This window comes from Crocodylus porosus, unplaced genomic scaffold (genome assembly GCF_001723895.1).
Source record: "Crocodylus porosus isolate Cpor-Errol unplaced genomic scaffold, CroPor_comp1, whole genome shotgun sequence".
In the NCBI taxonomy this organism is placed as follows: domain Eukaryota; kingdom Metazoa; phylum Chordata; order Crocodylia; family Crocodylidae; genus Crocodylus; species Crocodylus porosus.
In genome coordinates, this window is record NW_017728911.1 from 3,380,235 (window position 1) to 3,401,064 (window position 20,830).

The 20,830-nt window shown below is 41.0% G+C and overlaps 1 protein-coding gene across 1 annotated transcript in view; it reads left to right on the forward strand.

Moving 5' to 3' along the window:
- NEO1 (neogenin 1) overlaps nucleotides 1–20,830 on the forward strand; it is a 256,404-nt gene that overhangs the window by 214,137 nt on the left and 21,437 nt on the right. Inside the window, exons 19-23 of the mRNA XM_019533146.1 lie at nucleotides 3,079–3,217; nucleotides 5,562–5,669; nucleotides 8,922–9,116; nucleotides 16,578–16,646; nucleotides 18,906–19,053. Coding sequence (XP_019388691.1) covers nucleotides 3,079–3,217; nucleotides 5,562–5,669; nucleotides 8,922–9,116; nucleotides 16,578–16,646; nucleotides 18,906–19,053 — 659 coding nt within the window. The remainder of the gene's footprint in view (nucleotides 1–3,078; nucleotides 3,218–5,561; nucleotides 5,670–8,921; nucleotides 9,117–16,577; nucleotides 16,647–18,905; nucleotides 19,054–20,830) is intronic.

The window sequence follows — 20,830 nt, forward strand, 5'->3', positions numbered from 1 at the left end:
CATTCTTGATGGGCAGGTGGCTAGTATTGTTTATAAACTGCCATGTTTTAGGTCATAAGTCAATGATTGACTCTTGGGGTTAGGAGGAAACTTTTCAAGATGTAGGTAGGTTATCACCTCATTGCTCAGGACAGAGTTTCTTTGTAGACTAATCTGTAACTTGTGATATTTCCACCTTGCATCAGATAACCCCAGCAGATCACAGATGCATTCCTGAGTGGCACATCTTGTGTAAAGCTGATGAAAGCTCACTCTTGAACAGTTGTTTTCTTGTTAGCTTAAGACTTGTTCATCCTTTGCGGGCAAAATGACGGAATCCAGCAGGGTTGGGGGAGAGAGAGATGGGAAAGAAACATTGGGGGGCCAGAGAGGAAAGAGGGGTTACGTAAATGTCATAGATTTCATAGATGTTTAAGGTCAGAAGGGACATCAGTAGATTATCGAGCCCGACCCCCTGCCCTGGGCAGGAAAGAGCACTGGGGTCAAATGACCCCAGCTAGGTGCTTGTCTAGTCTCATCTTAAAGACCTCCAAGGTAGGGGAGAGCACCACCTCCCTTGGAAGCCCGTTCTACATTTTGGCAACCCTCACCGTAAAGACATTTTTCCTAATGTCTAATCTAAATCTGCTCTCTGTCAGTCTATGGCTGTTGTTCCTAGTAACCCCAAGGGGCACCCTGGTAAACAGAATATCCCCTGTTCCTTGCTGCTTGTTTCCCACCCCTCCAATGAATTTGTAGACAGCCACAAGATCCCCTCTCAGCCTTCTTTTGCAGAGGCTGAAGAGATTCAGGTCCCTCAATCTCTCCTCGCAGGATCTTACCTGCAGGCCCTTAACCATATGAGTAGGCCTTCTCTGGACCCTCTCAAGGTTTTCCACATCCCTCTTGAAGTGCGGTGCCCAAAACTGAACACAGTTCTCCAGCTGCAGCCTTACCAATGCCACATCAAGGGGAAATATCACCTCCTTAGACCTGTTCATGATGCTCTTTCTAATGCGTGATAGAGTGCTGTTAGCTTTACTTATAACTTTGTCACATTGACAACTCACGTTCATTTTGGAGTCGACTATGACTCTGAGATCCCTTTCTGTTGCTGTGCTGCTTAGGAAGTCACCTCCCAGCCTGTAGGTGTGTTGGTGATTCTTTCTCCCTAGATGCAGCACTTTGCACTTACCTTTGTTAAACTGCATCCTATTCTGTTCTGCCCACGTTCCCAACCTGTCCAAATCCTCCTGAATCCACTCCCTGCCCTCCAATGTGCTTACCTTGCCCCATAATTTGGTGTCATGCATGAATTTGGCCAGAGTGCTCTCCATGCCCTCATCCCAGTCACTGATGAAGATATTGAACAGGTGACTTATAAACCCGATCTTTGCCTTGAGCAATCTGCTGCAGCAGGGGCAGGAAAGCGATGAGGACTGGGTACAAGAGGTTTTTGGCTTTCCTGGCCACTCATTTCTTCAGTGCCTCTGCTGTGCGTTGCTGTTCAAAGGCCAGTGCTCTGTTCTGCATTGATGACCTCCAGGATGGACAGTCACGAGCGATTTGCTCCCATGACTTTGGGTCAATGCCAGAACGTTTTCAGGACACCTTTAGGGACATCCTTGTGCCGCTTCTTTGGTGCACTGCAAGAGCGTACTACATTTGACAGTTAGTCGTAGAAGATTTTCTTCAGCAGGACGGTGTCAGGCATTCTTGAAAGGTGACCAGCCCATCTTAGCTGTGACAGTTTGAGTAGAGTGTGAATACTGGGGACTGTTTATGCAGATAAAACAACACTTGAGTTCTAGGCTGGAATAACTTGTCACTTATCACAAAGCAACATTTCTTAAAACTAGGTTGATCTTTATATTCATTTTACAAATCTAAGATATCAGGGTTTTTATGTTATATTGCCCTGTGTCTGTATTCTTCCTCACCTTCATACCAATCTTTGTGAAGCCTAACTAGTTCAATGAAAATAACATCTTTGCATTTTTCTGGACCTACATACACAATACTTTGTATGACTTTTAGTTTAATTTGGCAAACCTAATTTCCTGGCTGTTTATTAGGGTACTTTAATAGCAGCTAATTATATGCTTTACATCATAGCTTAGAATATTCTTGGCTTAACAATACTTTACTTTTTTTTACATAGACAGCATTCTCATATTGTTTTCAAGGACATGAATTTATAGATAATCTTTCTTTTAGAAAAAGGAAGAGCTACCTATAAGTATAATTTTGTGAAGAATGTAAGTCTTAATTAATAAAAACTTACATATATCCTTATCCATTTTAGAAGTTATCGACCACTTCTCTCTGTTAGGATAAGGGATAGGTCCAAATAAGGGATAAGATGTACTACATTTTTTTATTTATGCACCAGTTATCATTTGTTCATCTTCAAGACACAGCAAATACCAGAAAATTTGGCCTAGAGGCAGCGAACAGTGCTTAGATGACAAATATAAATCATATTTCTGATTACCTGTGCTAGAAGCCACATGTAATTTAGGATTGCTTTCCAACACATAATCCTTCTTTTCGAAAATCGGTGTAAACCTTCATTGTCCTGGCATCTCTAAGCACTTAAACTTTCCAGTGTTTTTGAACTCTAGATAGGTTTCAGCTTAGCTTTCTCACAAGAATCTGGAAGAACACTCAAGTTGGAAAATAGACATTTACTTTTGGCTCCTTTTTATCATTTTTTTCTGAAATTAGGGAGACATTTAATGAAATGGTGTAAATTAAATGCCACCAGTAAACAGCTAGAAGTCTTGCTGCATAACAAGTGTGCCCTAGACCTTGTACTGTTGTTTTTAAATATATAATTAGCTATTGTTGAAAGCTCTTACTGATTGCAGAAGGGATTTCTAGTTTTGGGTAGTGTAAATGTTCCATTAATACTTGATTCATGAATTTGCACAACAGGGCAAAGAAAATGAGAGAATTAATGGCTGTGGTTATCAAAATGTTATTGGAGCAATGTAATAATGCTGCTTTTAAACACTTACCTTAGACAAGCGCATGTTTGAGAGCCTGTGATAGCTCTTGTCCAGTTCAGAAGTTCCTGATGCTTTTCTTTTCTTTTAGACTGCAAACACGACCACTTTGAGCTATTTAGTGACTGGATTAAAACCTAACACCTTGTATGAATTCTCTGTGATGGTGACTAAAGGTCGAAGATCAAGCACTTGGAGTATGACAGCACATGGAACCACCTTTGAATTAGGTATTGTGTTATAGTAGTGTAAGAGTGATTGTTGTAGCCATGATGGTCCAGAAATTATGCAAGTGGCGAGGATTTGTTTGGGTGATATCTCTTAAAGTGAGACAGGCTTTCGAATGCAAGGCATTCATCCGCAGGATCGCATCTGACGGAGAACGTCTTGCATTTGAAAGCTTGTCTAGCTTGATTCCAGTTAACCAGTTGGTCCAATAAAAGATATCACCCTGAGAAATCCATGCCTCTTGTATTCTGTTATGACATTCTGGAAAAGCTGACCATCCTGATAAAATGAATCTAGTATGACCTATCCTAGTGCTAATTCTGTGTATAGATTTAAAATACTTATGATGGTGATTTACTTGCTGCTGTTTTGGGTTTTATTTTCTTTTTTGGAGAGTAGAAAACTGATTTTAAAAAAAGCCTCTTTGAAATTCAACAAAGGAGAGATCACATGCAGCAGAGAACTTTCATCAAATTACAGAAAATAGATGGCTTAAACAATATACCACAGATGAGAAAGAGACATATGTTAGAAACAGCTGAGAAATCATATCTTAATTGCAACTACTAAGAAATAGCTTAGCTATTAATAATTAAAATTTTGTCAAATTCATTAATTATAGAACAGAAAGAAATAAGACAAACTATGTCAAGAACTCGCCATAGAAATTTAGACATCAAAATCAGCTTTAAATTCACCTTCTCCTTTATGAATTGCCTACACAGCTTTGAACACTCCAGGAGCTGTGCGCTGTGCTGGTAGGATCATAATTGCTGGGAGTACCTCTTGTCTAACGAATATTAGGCTATCCCTCTCCCACTGTTACTTTTCACTGACAGGATTGGTCAAACAGTAGGCAGTTTTTGTTTTCTCTACTTCAGCTTGGATTTTTCTTTATTTTAGCTTAAATTTAGCATGCTTATTAGATTTACTTTGTTTTATTTTTTTTAATGGCCCCTGGAAATAGGTCAGTTTCCAAATAGCCAATTTAAAAATATTGCTTTAAAAAGAGGTTAAAAGTTCTCTTTCTCCCTGACCACAGTCATTAGGGACTTGTGTGGGGAGTGTGGCCAGCTCTCGTGAATTTCATAACTTGTGACATTTGGTGTTTTATCTTAAACCCCAAGTCTTGGAGGTAAATAGGTGAGACTCTCAGTTTTCTTTTCAAACAAGAAGTAAAATCTGGTTGAAGGAGAACAAACTTTAAAACATGACATCAGTGCACACTAAAGGTTTGAAACCTAAAAGGCAGATAGAGTTCCACAAGTTTCTTTTTGTCTTCCTTTCTTTCTGTCTTCCTTCTCATGATTTTGAGCAGCTGGCTTGTGCTACGTAGGACTTATCCTTCAACTAATATTGAACAAAGGTGTGGCATAGTGTAGCTTGAGTGTAGCATGGGAATTGGAAATCTCCTGAGTTCTAGTCTTCCCTTTGTCACTGATTTTTCTCACTGTAGCCCGGAAATGTGCATTGTTTAACTCTGTTCCTCCACTTGATCGGGCCTCACTTTCACCATCCATGGTTGCTAAGTGTTATTTTCCATGGGGATGTTAATAGTATCCCAACTCAGGGGATGATGGGAGGTTTAATTCCCAGCAGGTCATATATGTAAAGCACTTTAAACATGAAAAGCACTGGGTAAGCACAAAACATTACTATTAGAGTATTAAGTATCCATGGCAGATGTAGTTTGCTAAAAGTTCCATAATAGAAATGTGTCATGGTTTTAATAGTGGTAGAGTTCCAAGAAATAGCTGGTCATTGCATGGGTAAAGACATCAGCACCCTGCATTTATATGCCATTAAACTGAGCCCCAGCTGGGTATTCTAGTTCATGATGAGATTCCAGTTCTAGCATTTCACTGTTTTCTTGGGCTGGCTTGTGTCACTTCCTCATTTTCTGCAGAAGGGGCTAATGGGGAGGAGAGCTGTCTCTTAAATAAAAGGAAACAGCAACTGTGTGTCCATCAAATGTTTCCAGAACTCAACTAAATTTCTCTCAACCAAAGCTTCACTTCTGCAAAGATAATCCCTCAGATTTTTATCTTTTTTAAGATGCATTCTGTTTATATAGCCATGATTCACAGCATCTGTTGCTGGAAGTGCTTTAGAAACAGATAGCTTCTTATGGAAAGGAAATATTGCATGCCATATGGTATTTGCCAGGGTAATGGAGTAAATCGCTAAAACCACCATCCTGGGGTGGTAGATTTACTTTCAGATTATATATGCTGGGTTTCTGTTACCTGGTTATGCTCATTCTTCTGTAGAAAAGCACATTTTAAAAGATGATTATGAGTAAGTTTATATGCATCCAATAGTGTCTGGTTTTTTGTTTATTTGCAGTTCCTACCTCTCCGCCAAAGGATGTGACTGTAGTAAGCAAAGAAGGAAAACCTCGGACCATAATTGTGAACTGGCAACCTCCATCTGAAGCGAATGGCAAAATTACAGGTGCTGTTTTTTTGTGTGCTTTCTGGAATGATCCTTTCTTTCTTCTGATATGCAGAGTTGTGGAGGGCAGAAGGAGAACATACCTAGCGAACAGCAGCCTAGATGCTTTATTTAATGTTTATATGGATATGTATCACAATCACTTTACCAATCCCAAACTCATCCTCATGGGATGTCTAGACCTTCATCCCATTTGTTTATCTTCTCATGCAGCTCAAATCAACTGCTTATTTTTACATCTACTGGAAATATGTTCAGTTTAAAAAATAAAGGCAACACTCGCATTTTGAGTTCACTGCCACTCTACTCCTTGGCATTCCTGGGCTTGCATTGCAGTAAAAACTCTCCCTAAAAGAGAGGTCTAAAGAATTGAAAATGAACACTGAAGAGCTGTCATTTTACACGCATCGTCCTTACCATCTTACATAAGCCTAATAACACACTTTCAGAAACACAAATCTACAGTTAGACAAGCCCATATATATATATATATATATATATCTATCTGGATATAAAAAAAAATCCCCCTTGTGCAGGCATGGACTCAAATCCAGTGTGTCCAGCCACTGGAGGAGCCTCTTTGTTCAAGGCTAGTGTGCATGTGTGTGGGAAATATGCACACTCTGGGTCCTGTGGAAGAGGAACCCTTTGGGGCTGCTCAGTGTCCAGCTTCTCCCAATAGATTGGTTTGTTTAGCACTGATACTGTAGATACGCACAGTTCTGCCTGCCTTCATTTTCCTCTTATCTTTGTTAACTGCAGGCTTCAGGGCTCTGTGTAGAGTGTCTTGCTTAGTATCAACATTACTTTTACTCTGTGCCTTTGGTTAAAAGTTGTTTTTATATTAAATTCTCCTTAATTTTGCCTTTTTTAGAGAGACCAAATCTATTCTTAGAAAGTTTTCCACCCTAGTTCTTCATACTATTTAGTTAGTGCTTGGTGTTGAGGGTTTGGTTCTTCATTATAGATAACTGTGAAGACAAAGCTGCATTCATGCAGTGCATGTTATACATCGGAAAAATAAGGAGACATGCAAATTGTTTCAGAAAACTTTTGGAATGAAGAGGAAGAGGTGGTGGTGGTAGAAATTGTAACTAATTTATTTTAGTAACTTTTAAAAAATGCTTTGTAAAAAAAATAATGTTCTGATTTATGTTGTGACTGATAACACTTGCTGCTCACCATGGAAGGAACTAGTTGTTTATTGGGTTGGAAAGGTGAGACTTCCCCGTTTTACTGTTGGTACAAGTCTCCATTTTCTAACCTTTCTACTCGGTGAATGTTAAATTGGCAAGCCAGAAGACATTACATCTATCTTAGTCTGAAAATTGCTTAACCCAGGCTTCCCTACTTGCAAATTATGCAGGCAACCCAAGTTCATGCCAATCAAAACTATCTGTTACACCCCCTGAAGATGTATAGAGAGACACCTTCAGATATATAATTGGCCAAATTTGAAAATTTGCTTTCCCAAGCACAAAAAAGTATTTGACCATTCTTACCCTAATGATGAACATAATGGAAAAACTAGCTCGCTTTCTCAGCTGGGTTAAACAGAATTTTGCAAGACTCAGCTTTTTTACTGTTGTTTAAATATGCAATAGCGGTGGCCAAATGTTTTAAAAAAATCCTTCTCTCAACTTTTTGCAATCCCACTGTAAGAAGGGGTCTGATATAATGATGCAGGTCTACGAAGCATTAGAATTCCCTTTGTGTCGGATGGATATGAAATCCACTGTTTTTATTGGAACACGTGATTGGACTGCCCTCTGGTGGTATTAGGGGAAACAGTGTAGAACAGTTGTTTCTTAACTAAGTACCATCAGTTCTGCATATTGAATGCTGCATGGAGTCCAGTGGAAAAGAGAACAATACTTTGTAGAGATGAAGTCAACACGTTATCATAACACACGTATAAATAGGCATTTCTTAACTTTTGTGTACTTACTTTTGCAACCTTCCTTGTTCATGTCATAGAATCAGAAAGTTAGGGCTGGCAGGGACCTCAGGAGGTCACATCTAGTTCAACCCCTTGCTCAAAGCAGGGCCATTCCCAACTAGATCATCCCAGCCAAAGCTTTGTATAGCTGAGTTTTGAAAACCTCCAAGGATGTAGCTTCTACCACCTCTTTGGGTAACCTGTTTCAGTGTTTTAGTACTTTCCTAGTGAGAAAATTCTTCCTAATATCTAACCTAAACTTCTCTTGCTGCAACTTGAGACAGTTGCTCCTTGTTCTGTCATGCATTTTTATGTGTGTATAAAATACTGTAAAGTGCCGGTCCTGGGTTCTAGATGTCTTTCCTGCACAATACATTGAAAACACCAACCAATTAATACAGACAAATATAAACTCACTTGAATTACCTTAGTCCGTGGGAGAAATTGTCGCTTTACATACTACCCCTTGCACAGACTAGGTCATTGATGTGTTGTTTTGTGGCTAGACCAGGAAGTAAGTAACAAGATTGCATCTACCTGCATGCAGCCCTTTGTTCACTTCAAGGTGCCAAATGATGTAGGAAGTCCACACAGGGAAGAAAAACGTCAACTTAATTTCTTCTCACTTGTTCAATTATGTAGGTGAACTAGACTACCAATGAACTTGCCCTATACTTGTGTTAATAAGTGTGGGCTTTTTAAAGCCATTTGCTATCTGACAATACTTGTACTATATCTTGCTTTCCAACATGTAGGTCATTCAATAAAAGATTGCACAGGTGTAATTTTCCTATTGCTTTTTGTGTGATATGCAAAGATTGTTTCAATTCATGTTTTTAATTTTCTTTTAGTAATAAACAGGTAGCACCAAAATTAGTTCTTGCATGAGAAAGTACTTAGGATGTTGTTGTTTAATTGCAAGGTTATAATTTTTCTCTAAAATGTTAATGGTTGAGGTAGAACATCCTTATAACAGTTTTCAAATTATTACATTACATTGCTCTCCTGTGGTTCGAAAGGAGGATAGAAAAAATGGGATTTTCCCCTAACTGAGTGTAGACTATGTGAAGAAGGGGCATTGCTTTTTCTAAACACGTTTTGTAATATTGTAAAAAATTCTGGTGGGATGTGTATCTACTACTTGCATACAGTCATACAGTCTGAAACAATAAAGTCAAAGATTTCTGAAAATCTTAGTGACTTAGGAGTACAACTCACTGAAAGTTAATAGGACTTTTGTGCTCTGATTTGAAGTCTATTGAAAATCCTACCCTGTAATGCAAAACCTTTTTCTTTTTGGTTCCTTTGAACAGGGTACATCATTTACTACAGCACAGATGTGAATGCTGAGATACATGATTGGGTCATTGAACCTGTTGTGGGAAACAGATTGACTCACCAGATCCAAGAATTAACCCTTGATACACCATATTATTTCAAAATCCAGGCACGCAACTCCAAAGGCATGGGACCCATGTCAGAGGCAGTCCAGTTCAGAACACCCAAAGGTAAAGTCTGGTGTTTCTGCATGTGTTCTCCAACTTACTCTTTACTGGCAGCATGAATTCTGAATTCAACCTCAAGGGAGGTGTAAAGGAAAACAGACTCTGCCTAGGAAAACATGTTTGCTATTCCATTTTTGGGCTGTTCTTGCATGTAATGAACGTACAAGCCAGTTTGTGCTCAGATGTTTGTGGAGCCTTATTTTTAAATTACTGATTGACTCATAGGTCTTCCAGCTGTTAATGCACACAGTCCGTGCCTTAGGTGTGCCTTGGAAAACTGATTTCTTAAGATTTTAGGTCCAGTGTGTTGCATCCGTCTGTGGTGTAACAGTTCAACCAATAGGATTTGCAGTTGGTGGCCTGTGAACAATTGCATGTTGATGTGATGGATGATATAACGTTGAACTAGCATGACACAGCTGCCTCTTTAATCAAGAGGTGCTTGTTCATGGGTAGCTGATGAAATGGCAGGAGTAAAAAGTGCATGGAAAATATCATGCACCAAGTAAGAAATGGAGAGAAAATTGTTGTCTAAGGGAGGTTATTAACATAGATATTTTATCGTGTGAGAGGGAGAAACAAATTGACAAAAAGTTATGCCCAGATTTAGTATCTCTTGGCATTATTTCCATGTTAGTGTCTGTTTAAAAAAGGGAGCTTGAATCTCTCTAGTGTATTTCTTCTTTGTGAAACTTTGAATTCTATCTGTCACTTCTTCAGATCTGGTGATCTCTCTTGTTCTTTTTTCCTCCCCTCTGCTTGTCCTGGTAGCTGAATCCTCAGATAAAATGCCTAATGATCAAGGTAAACGAATGGACATCCTTTCTCTTTCATTCCTTCCTTTTTTTTTTTTGTGCATGTTTTTCTTTTCCACACACAGTTGCACTTGCTAAATGAAACATATACCAGCTGCTCTAAATATAAATGAGCAATATCTCATGGCGCTTTTAATAGCCAAGGAACTGGAAATTCTATTTGTGGTTTTTGTGTCAAGAATATAAAGTGATCTCTGTAGTCAGATGTCACATGAAAGGACAAGTGGGTTATGCTGGAGCTGAATCATTCTGTCAGAATGAATTTGGATTAAGTCACATTCAAGTTCGTGTCTGACCAGTGGACACTGGATCACAGTATAGAGAGGTGGAAGATCAAAAACAGTTAGCTAATTAACACAAGTGCTGTTGTGAGCTCTACATCTATAATCATTTTTACAGTAAAGGGAAAATACCCCTGGTCTCATTCAACTTTCTGCTTGAGAGATTCTGCCTGTCAGCTCATTTAGAGCTGTCTTCCTTAAAGAACACAATTACTTTAGCTCCCCAAAGCCTAAGGTTTAAAGGTCCTCTGTTGACAAATGGTAACTTGGAGCTTGCTTTGTGAAGACAAGTTATATCATGAATGTCCAAGGCAGTTTTCATTCTCTTTAAGATAGGTTTAACAGTCCTATATGAGGAGGGAAAATGAGCCTAAAAGGGATAGGCTCTTGCAGGGACTCTTGCAGTCTGTTTAGCTAAAAGATTCAGCCTGCCTTAAAGTGGCTTAGAATGCATTCTGCAATATTTAGACCTACTTTTTTTAATCCAGTATTGAGAAGTTGGTTATAAACATGGTTAATTTTGCCTGTTTGATATCAAACAGCGCCATCAGGGAACGCATCCTTATTGAGCCTTTGCTTCCAAATACACTGGATGTGATATAGCATCACCTACCAGGCTACAGCAGGGGAAACAGAATTGCCATTTGTTCTTCCCACCATCTTCTGACAGACTAAAGCCTCAGGTTTTATGTAAACGATGCTGCGTTCTCTCTTTCATACTGCTGTGCTAGCCAGCATTATACACATGACGAGCCTCCATGTCCAACATACAACATGAGCATCTTTTCTCATAGTAACGTTTTGGCCAATGCCCTTAAATGCATACACCTCTGAATTTGTAGAAGCTAGTATTAAAATCAAGAGGCTTCTGTTATAGAATTGCTGTAAGAATAAGAGGGATTTGAAGAGGTTATTGGTGAGAGCATTTGGTGAAAGAAAGGAAAGGAAAACCTAGGCTGAAGAATGGAAAACTTGACAACAGGACCTGTTGGAAAAGACTTCCTCAGGATGAGGACAGAGAACCAGAGAAAGGAGGCAATACACCTCTACTGTCCCACAGTGAATTAAATCTCTGGCCTCTGCATTTTTGCTGGTTTGTCTTAGCTACATGCAGTGGATATGTTTTCAAGGAATATGTTTTTAAAAACCTCTCCCCCATAATGTTTTTCTTCATGTACATAGTCATTACCTTGTTCCCCACCTTCTTTTCCCGTGTAGTACAAGTGTCAGCATGCGGTAAAACTGGTTCTTTGTTGAAGCTGTCACTGTGCAAACATCTGTTTTGGTCCAATACAAAAGAAAAGTAAAGGGGAGATGTCTATAATGTACAAGACAGCTAGCTTAAAATAGCACAAGGTAAAAGTGTTTTTTCTAGCTCTGGCATACTTGTTGGGCATCCCCAAGATTGATGGACTAAAAATGGATATACTCAAATGTTGGCAAGCCTTTTAATGAGTGCAAAGAGATTTTATTTTAACCGGTCCTCTGTAGAGGAAAACAGAAGATCTCAGTGCACAATTTCTAGTACAGCTCCCTGCAGATGAATTGGTACACTCTCTAAACCAAAAGATAGGGCAGGACCAAATGTTGGTTTTAGGGTGTTTATTGTATTGAAAATAGGCAGTTTTTATACCTCTGGTTGCAATGATGATCCCTTTAGGGGGGAAGGGGAGAAGCTGGTTGCTTATAATTTTTTGTGCAGTGAGACCAGTTTTTCTTTTAATTACAGAAGTGTGAAATGGCCATACTGGGATAATCAGGCTCATTACCATTCAGATAGAGCTGTTGTCAGGATAATATTAGACATGAACAAAACTCCCGAGAATTTAGAAGACAGTCTATTGATCCCTCATTCTAGGAATTAGATATTTGCCAGCAACAAACTCATCAAAGTCATTACTGGAAATAGGCCTAAATTAATAGATTTTAAGGCCAGAAAGGGCCATTATGATAGTTTAGTCTGGCCCCATGCATAGTGTGACCATAGAATTTTACCTAGCAATTTGTCCATTAAGTCCTTAGCTTCTGATTTTGAGCTTCAGAAAGTTATCTGGTTTTTATTTAAAGACTTCAGGTGATGAAAAATTCATCCTGCTTCAACATAAATTCAGCAGTTTAACCACTGGACTATTACTGGTAAAATGTCTACTTTATTTCTAGTCTGAATTTGTCTAGTTCGGGTTTGCATTCATCCAAACTCATTATGTCTTTGTTTAAGAGCCCTCTCATACCGGCAGTCTGCTCTGTATGCAGTTGCTTGCGACTGTGATCAAGTCACTTCTTACCCTTCTCTGCAATAAGATGAATACATTGCATTTCTTCAGTCTGCCATTTTTAGACCTCTGGTCATTCTTTTTTGAACCCTTAGCCTTTTTAAAGTGTGGATGCCAAAACTTGGACATGGTATCATAGTAATGAAGTAACCTTTTCAAAAGCACCGATACAATTAGATAAGCCAAGTCCAGTATTCAAAAGTGACTAAAGGAGCCTGTGTTTCATTGGCTTTTGCCTACTATCTCACAAAAGCCACAGGCAGGCATAAATTTGAAGCGCTTCAAATTTCACTCTGATTTGGAGTGTTTCAAATTCAGTGTGTTCCAGACAATGGACAGACCTGCACCCCCTGCCAGAGCACTTCAATGTTGCTGAACTGGCACCAGTCTGCTTCCCCATGAGGGATGCTTTGGGATTTGCTCAGTCCTGTGGTTCTGTCCCCCTCCTCCCTCCAGGTGTGCAAGAGCAGAGCAGACAGCCAGTGAGCACTCTCTCCATGCACTTGGCCTTCTGTCTCCTGGTCCCGGGGCTGGAGAGAATGATTCCTTGCATGCCTTGGGCTCCAGAGACTGCTGAGGATGGCTGAGCACATAAGCAAGCCTTCGTTGGCTTATCCTCCCTGTTCCTTCTTCTCTCTTTCTCCCTCTCCAACCCTCTCTCCCCTGTGGGAACACTTTGAACGCTGGAGGACCAAGTAGTCCATATGTCCAGAAGTTTCAGGAAGTTCCTCAAAAAGTAGTGCTTTAGTTACGTTCCGCATTTTTGGTGGATCGTATTGAAGTGCTTCAACCGTTTTTGAAATGCATATATGCTCACTGTTAGAAGCGTGTCATATATTACATCTCTCCAGGATCTTTGCCAGCCATGATTATATATTTTCTTCAAGGTCAGTTTTAAAGACGGTAAATAGCGCTGGGCCAAAAACAGTTCCCTGCAGGGTCTCAGTAGAAATACCTCTTGGATAATGATTCTCCATTTATGGTTTTTATGCCTATTATTTAACCAGTGTTTAATATGTGCCACACTTTTTTGTACAGGGGTAGTGTCCTTTAGTGTACTTTTTGTAGTGACTTTATAGAAGTTTGCGTGTGACATTTTTTATGATCTCCATTCTCTGCAGGCTTTGTAAGTTTATCAAAACCTTTATCAGGTTGTTTGACAAGATTTATTTTCCAACACTTATTTAAAACAACACTGATCGGAATGAATTATGCTCCCACTGTTTTTCATTCTTTACTGTTTGTGCCCAATATCAGTCTTCCTGTAATTTGACCCACCTGAGATATCTGATTGTTATTAGACTAAAGTTATGCAGGGCATCCTGTGATCTTTATTTCTTGGCTCTCTGAAGCTTCCTCAGTATTTCAGGGTATCATAAGCACCAGCTTCAGTAGTTCAGTTTATTCCACTGGCCAATTCCTTCAAAACTCCTCAGCACAAATTGCCCTACAAAAATTAAAAATGTGTCATTTTTGCATTTGCTATTTATCATTTTGGCTAAGGCCTCTCTACACATGCAGGTAAAGGTGCAATGGGACCTAACATGCAATCCACACAATAGCGCGTCCTGCCATACCGCACATTTGTGGCAGGACGTGTGATTGTGGGATGATCATTCGATGCCATCATACCTTATCACCGATGCAGCAGGACTGGTTCCCACAGCTGCAAGCCCTACAGCTGATGTGGTTTGGCGGAGCTCGCTGCAGTGGTAGTGATCCCCCACTGTGAGCCCTGCAGTGATGTGGGTTTATACCTGCCAGCCTTATTCCCCCATCCTAGCACAGACTTCCCAAAGAAGGACCCACCTGCCACCTAAGCAGTGTTACAGGCAGATTGGGGTGTTAGCACCAACACGTAGCTGGGCGTGTTGGGGAAGGATCCACAAAGGCCTGAGAGTTATCCTTGGAAGCTCATGAATGCTGTGATGGTAGGGCAGACAGAGTGTCCCACAGACATGGGTGGGGCTTGCCAGCACACTCAGCAGCAGACCTGGAGGTGGATCAGAAGCAGTTCTGGTCCATTTCCAGGTCTGCCAGGGAGTGTTCTCCCCCCGCTCCCCCCCCAGCTCAGTGACTGGTGTCTCCTGGGTCTGGGGTGGCACCTGGGGTCCCCCCGCGGCCGATCTCCATACTTCCGGTCCATTTACAGGTTTGCTGCTGAGCACATGGGGCCCCCGTGCTCCTGTGGGACACTCTATCTGCCCCAGCATCACAGCGTTCATGAGCCACTCCTGGTACCTCGAGGTATGTAGGAAAAACATTTAAAGTTGTGACTGTGGCCCAGCTGCTGATTCTCCGAATTGACGTCGAATCTTCAGATTAGAGTTTGGTCAAATTGAATTGGGGACTCTGATCCGAATCAACAAATCGAATCACTCTCCCCGATTCGGGCCAAATCCAAATCGAATACAGTCCGTTTCACACACCCCAATATTTTCTGTCCACATAGTTTTAATCGGCTCCATGCTTTTACAGACCTGATTTTGCAGAGCTTTTTTTATTTTGTGGTTTATGGATGGCAGTTTTCCTACAGAATTTTTAGACAGGCATCTTTCCCTGGATATTTACAGAGTGCCTGTAAATTTACAGGCATTTGGCAACCTGCTGTGCTGTAATGTACCAATGCAATTCGGGGGGTTTCTTTATTCTTTGCGCACTTAACAAATTCCGTCTTTTTGTCCTTAGCTCTGCTGACTATAGCTAGATTCATGCCTTTGGGTTCTTTTATCAATTATCTGAATTGTTTAACCACTAATTTATTGTTCTTGCTATCAGTTTTTCCATTTGTTAATTTTATATATGTGTGTCAGCGTGTGTTATTTCTACTTATCCAAAATGTTTTTTTTACCTGAAAAGTCTTCTTTTCATGAATGTGTGCTTTGAGGTTTTATGAAGCACTTATTTTTCATAGTTCCGGTTCTTCATAGATATAAAAATATAAACTGTAAAGTAAGAAGTGAAGGAATTTTTAGATACGAGTCATACTGTTCTAGTATTACCATATACTTGGCATCCAGTGCTTCTTTGGATTGGCACTAACTTTGGCATTCAAAGCGTTTTTGTTTCACCACAGTTTTAATAACCCAACAGGGAAAAAATGGACCTGTGTGTCGTCTTTGCTGGGGGACATTCTGCCAGCTCAGTTCGTGGCACTGACATTAGAGTAAAACCTGGGACTCCATGTGTCTTGCTGCTGCAGCAGATTGCCTAAATTTGATCTGAGTTATATAATGGGAAGTGTTTGATAGAATAAAAGAGAGCTTTACTCAGATTGTTAGGTCACTTCTTATATTCAGCACTCATGAACAAGCCAGTGATGGTTAAAATTCTGGAAGTGAACATGTTGTTTGCCTTCAGTTAGCAATGAACCAGCTGGCAAATATACGTACAGCCATTGAAATCCCTTAAGCATGCTACACTCTATACAAAAGTACTCTGTCCGGAACAACGATGTGTCTTTTTGATGTGTTGCCTATGAAAAACAGGTCACAAACTGTTGAACGTAGTCGTGCAGCCTTCAATAAAGGTTTTGGTATTTTTTGGATATTGCAGTTTCTCTGTGGGGGGAGGAGGTGAGGACAAAATAAAACGATATGGGGAATTTGATAGCAATTGTGCATGGCTGTTAAGAATTTTATTATTCTGTTGAAGATGCATTTCCATTGGGTATATTTCTAATCTTGCATGTAATTAGGGCTTGGGATAAGGAATTTGTTTTATAATCCACTGATCACTAATGATAAACTCCAAATGCAATTGTATAAGAAGCTGCTTGCTTACGTCAGTCTGCTTGTTATCACAGTTGCAACCTTCTCTTTTATTGCATTTTAAAAAAATCAATAAAGAAAAGACCCAACTAACTGGGAGAAAATGGTAATATAAGTAGCCATCTGTTTCTGTGGAGTTTAAACCTGCCTGTTTGAAACATACCTGCTGGAATATATTTGCTGTCCATAACTGTGTGGGGGCGAGGGGGGGAACTTGTTCAAAATAGGTCCAGGTTTCAAGTTTTGAAAGTAAGTAGTTAGGACATGGACAATATGCATCTCATGACTAATAATTATTAATGTGGTTCCCCACCTCCTCCCCCAGCTTCAGGAACTGGAGGTAAAGGAAGTCGGCCAGTGGATCTAGGACCAGACTACAAACCACCAATGAGTGGTAAGAGCCTGCATAAAAACATGTCGATTGAGATCTGTGAGGCTGAAATAGGACATACCTTGGGATTACAGTTGGAGGTTTCTCTTAAAGATTAACTGTAGTTCATAGGTTGGTGACATCTCCAATAATTGCATTTTTCTCCATTCAGAAACCATTTGAAGTTAAGCAGTTCTCAAGTAAGACAGGAAACAAAGTTGACGCAATACTATGTTAAGAGTCATTCTCCATTATGTTAAACATGCTAACAAATATCCTTAGGCACCATATTTTAGTTGTCACGAAGCCTTTTTTACAACCTAACTTAACCAGATTAGCATCTGGTATTTTGAGACCCTTGCTCTGTGGTAACACTGGTTTAGATCTAAATAAATTTTATTTTTTCAGCGGAAAATGATTTTTGTATGTTATCAATAAAGTAGGAAGTACAGGGAATACCTTATGCCCTGTAGTTCCAGCAGGGTCCGGGCTCCACGTGTGTTAGCTTTCATGGACAGTGTTGTTTCTTGAGCAAGGTCTTCCTTTTCACCCTGAACTTTCAGCTTCTTAGATGCAACAGGTATCTTCAAGGTTTAAAGGAAGCTTATTTTCCATGCAGATTCTTACACTGCACTTATTTGCATTCCAGCAACTTTCAGTAGAGCATTAGTCTAAAATATGGTTAATATTTGTCATGTATCTCTTGAATCCTCTCCACAGAAGGAGAATTTGTGCAGTGCACCTTCAGCTTGTCCTCTGAAGGTGTTTTTTCAAGCGTCCATGCCTCTCTGTGCTTATACTCCAGAAAGCATCTTATGGAAATGCATCTTTGAATGAGAGGGTTATGGATTCTGGTCCTGCTTAGTCTCTGAAGAGTTGGTTCCAGTCTGACTGGCTCCCAGAAAGCTGTGTCACTGCACATAAAAGCATAACCATCATGGAAGGTTTACATGGGCCGGAAGAGAGGACTTGTTAACCAGGGTCTTCATCTTGGAACTTTTGGTGCTCCCTGAAGATGACCAGGACTCAGACCAGGGAGCATTTGAAGTTGAAGACCAAGATTTTCAGTTTGACTCAGTATTTCAGAGGAAGCTAGTCTAGAAAGTCAGTAGCAGGTTTTGATGTAATTCTAGTTGTCCACGCTGTGAAGATATTTTGTACTTGTCGGTGTTTCCTAAGGGCAGATACTTTGTGTCTGTGTGCAACTGCATTACTGTAGTCCAGACACATGGTGATAAACATATGAGTGACTGAGCTCAGGTGTCTTTTAAGATGGGGGAAAATTTACGCAGTATCGACATCTTTTGATGGGCTAAGTGCTAGGCTTTCCATCCCTATCATCTAGTCTTCCTTTGAACCTCTTTATGATAGTTGGTTGGGTTTCTCACCAACCCTTAAAAGTTTTAGCAACAGCTGTATCTGTCATTGCATATTTTTAATGGGTTATCACTTGGAAATAGGTCAACAAAACATCGTTTACAGGATGTTAGTTGTACAGGGTCATAAGATGATGATGTGTACATTTTCATAACTACACAAAGGAAGGGGTATTTAACTTGAAATACAGTTTTGTTTAGATAAACTGCTTATTAGCTTGCCTTAATCTGTATAATTTCTTTATACATTTGTAGTAGTGTTGGAGTGTTATAGTAGCTATGAGGGTCCAGAAAGTGTCTGGGAAGCGAGGCTTTTTTGTGATATGATCTTTTATTGGACCAGCTCTATAGTGGAAAGAGCTGTTAGGCAAGCTTTCAGCCATCAGAGGCCCTTCCTCAGGTCTGAAGGAGGAGCAGCTGCAGGCTGAATTCAGAAAAGACTGAATATCAGAAAAGACTCCATGCAAATGCAGTCTCCTTGAAGGAGGGCTGTGAACCAGGAGTAACAAGGTGTGAGCTGGGGCTGTTACAAGACGGGTCACCTTGAATGGTCTTACTCTGTCTGTTCTACTGCAGTGTTTTTGTCTTATAAAAGTACCTACTCTCACCTCTTTAGTCTTAGTTCACAGCCCTCCTCCAAACAGACTGTTTGCATGTCCTAGCCTGTACGTATCAGCCTGGCTTGCCTGCTGCTTCAGACTGGAAGGGCAACTGTTGCCCATAAACTTGTCTAACAGCTCTCCCAGCTATGCAGTTGGTCCAATATAAGATATCACAGAAAAGACTTGCCCTTCATACTTCTGAAAACTGCCGATTCCTTTTTGTATCTTGTGATGAGGAGTATTTTCTTAACTATACATAATAACAAGAGCTGTCTCTCCCGCCTTCCCCCCTCACCCTCTTACAGGCAGTAACAGTCCTCATGGAAGCCCCACATCACCCTTGGATAGCAACATGCTTCTAGTGATCATAGTATCTGTTGGAGTGATCACCATTGTGATAGTGGTGATTGTTGCCGTCTTCTGCACTCGTCGTACCACTTCTCACCAGAAAAAGTAAGAATTCTGCTTCATGCCACTCTGCATTTTTCTTTATTTAAGTACATAATGCAATATTTGTGATGCCTGGGAGTTCCCTCTGCCAGTGATCTAGGGGAATATAAAGTAACTGTCCTGAACAGCAACCCAGAAATCCAGAAGTGTTGTGCTGATTTCCCCATTGCAGGCAGACGGTGCCTTGGATGCCCAACCCAATGATGTCTCCTTCTGCCTGCATTTAGGAGTGGCAGTGGTCTCTAAGTATGTATGCCTCAGTCCCTTGCCTAAACCATGTCCAAAATTATAAAGGTATTCAAAGATGGCATAACATAATCTATATAGTCATAAAAGCCAACATAAATCATTTCAGCATAACGTAGGTTTTCCAAAGAGACCACATATGCCATATCAGTACAACAAAACAGAAGAAAACATTCATGACACTCTACAAACCCCGAAAGCCTAGCATGGATTGTGAAAGGGGATTCAAGAGATAGCATAGCTGGGATGATGTACTTTGTCTTTTATCTAATGTTCTTCCTATTTTATTTGATTTGTCCTTTGCCCTTCTGTTACTGAGAATCACATGGCTTGACTTAAGTTTCTCTTCCTTTATGTGATCCCTTTGGTTTTCATATTTCATGTTTCAAAAGTTTACAAACCAGTGGATTACAGATGGTGTATTGACTCAGCAGCTATAATGGATCAGTGGAAGCACTCTCAACCATATACTTGTCCTAAATCAGGCTTGTCCAACGTGTGGCCCACCAAGCCATTTTCTGTGGTCCGTGGTGCTACGACGGGAAATGAAAGTAAACATTGTTTACTTTCGTTCCCACCCCTTGTCCCTCCCCCAGCACCTCAGCAGCTTCCTAATGGCTGCTGAAGGGCTGGGGAAGGGACAAGGTTCCCACACACACTGCATCAGCTTGGCATTGCCGATGCAGTGCATGTGGGAAGAGGAGTAGTCGGCAGCGAAAGCACGGGTCATGGGTGCAGTGCAGGGTGGTCCCGGGCAGAGCTTGCACTGGCCAGCACTGTGGGCGGCAAGTGGAGCCCGGCCAGGCACATGCGGGGCGAGGGAAGTGGGGACGAAACCGCCCAGACCCTCCCCAGTCAACTTCTCCCGTGCTAAATCGCCACTTGCACCTGGCTGTGCCTCTCAGGGCTGTGGCTGGGGAGAAGGAGGCATCATCCTGGGGCCCCCGTGCCTGCCCCACTCCACGCTCACCTGCGTGGTTCATCTTCCTGGTGGCAGGCAGAGAAGTTGTAGCTGGGCGCTGCCCAGTGCCTGGATTGCAGGTCCCCATGCGAGTGCACGGTGCTGGCCTGGGCTCACTGCACTGCCTCTACCTCCTCCCTCCCTGGTATAGGAAGACCCCCCTTTTTTTTCTGCTGGATCCGGGCTGGGAGCTGCCAGGCAAGCTTGCAAGGCATGGTAGGGCCTGGGGTGAGGGGCTTGGGTGGCCATGGCTGCTCCACCTGTAGAGCCTGGTACATGCAGGCTGCAGCATCACGGCCCTCACCTGACTCCTTCTGTGCGTCCATAAGAAGCTTTGTTCTTATAACTTGAGACGACCTGCTTAAGCCCATGTGAATTCAGTAGGAGGTTCTGATGGTCAGGACTGAGGGGTATTATGGACTAAGAAATTTTACATTAGCTCATGCTATGTACATTATCTAGTGCCTCCCTTGGATAGTAGATTCTTTCTCATTTCCTTTGGAGGTAAAGGTACGTGTTACTAAATGCCTTTCCAAAATGTGTCCACACAAGTCCACCGTGGTTCAACTCCAC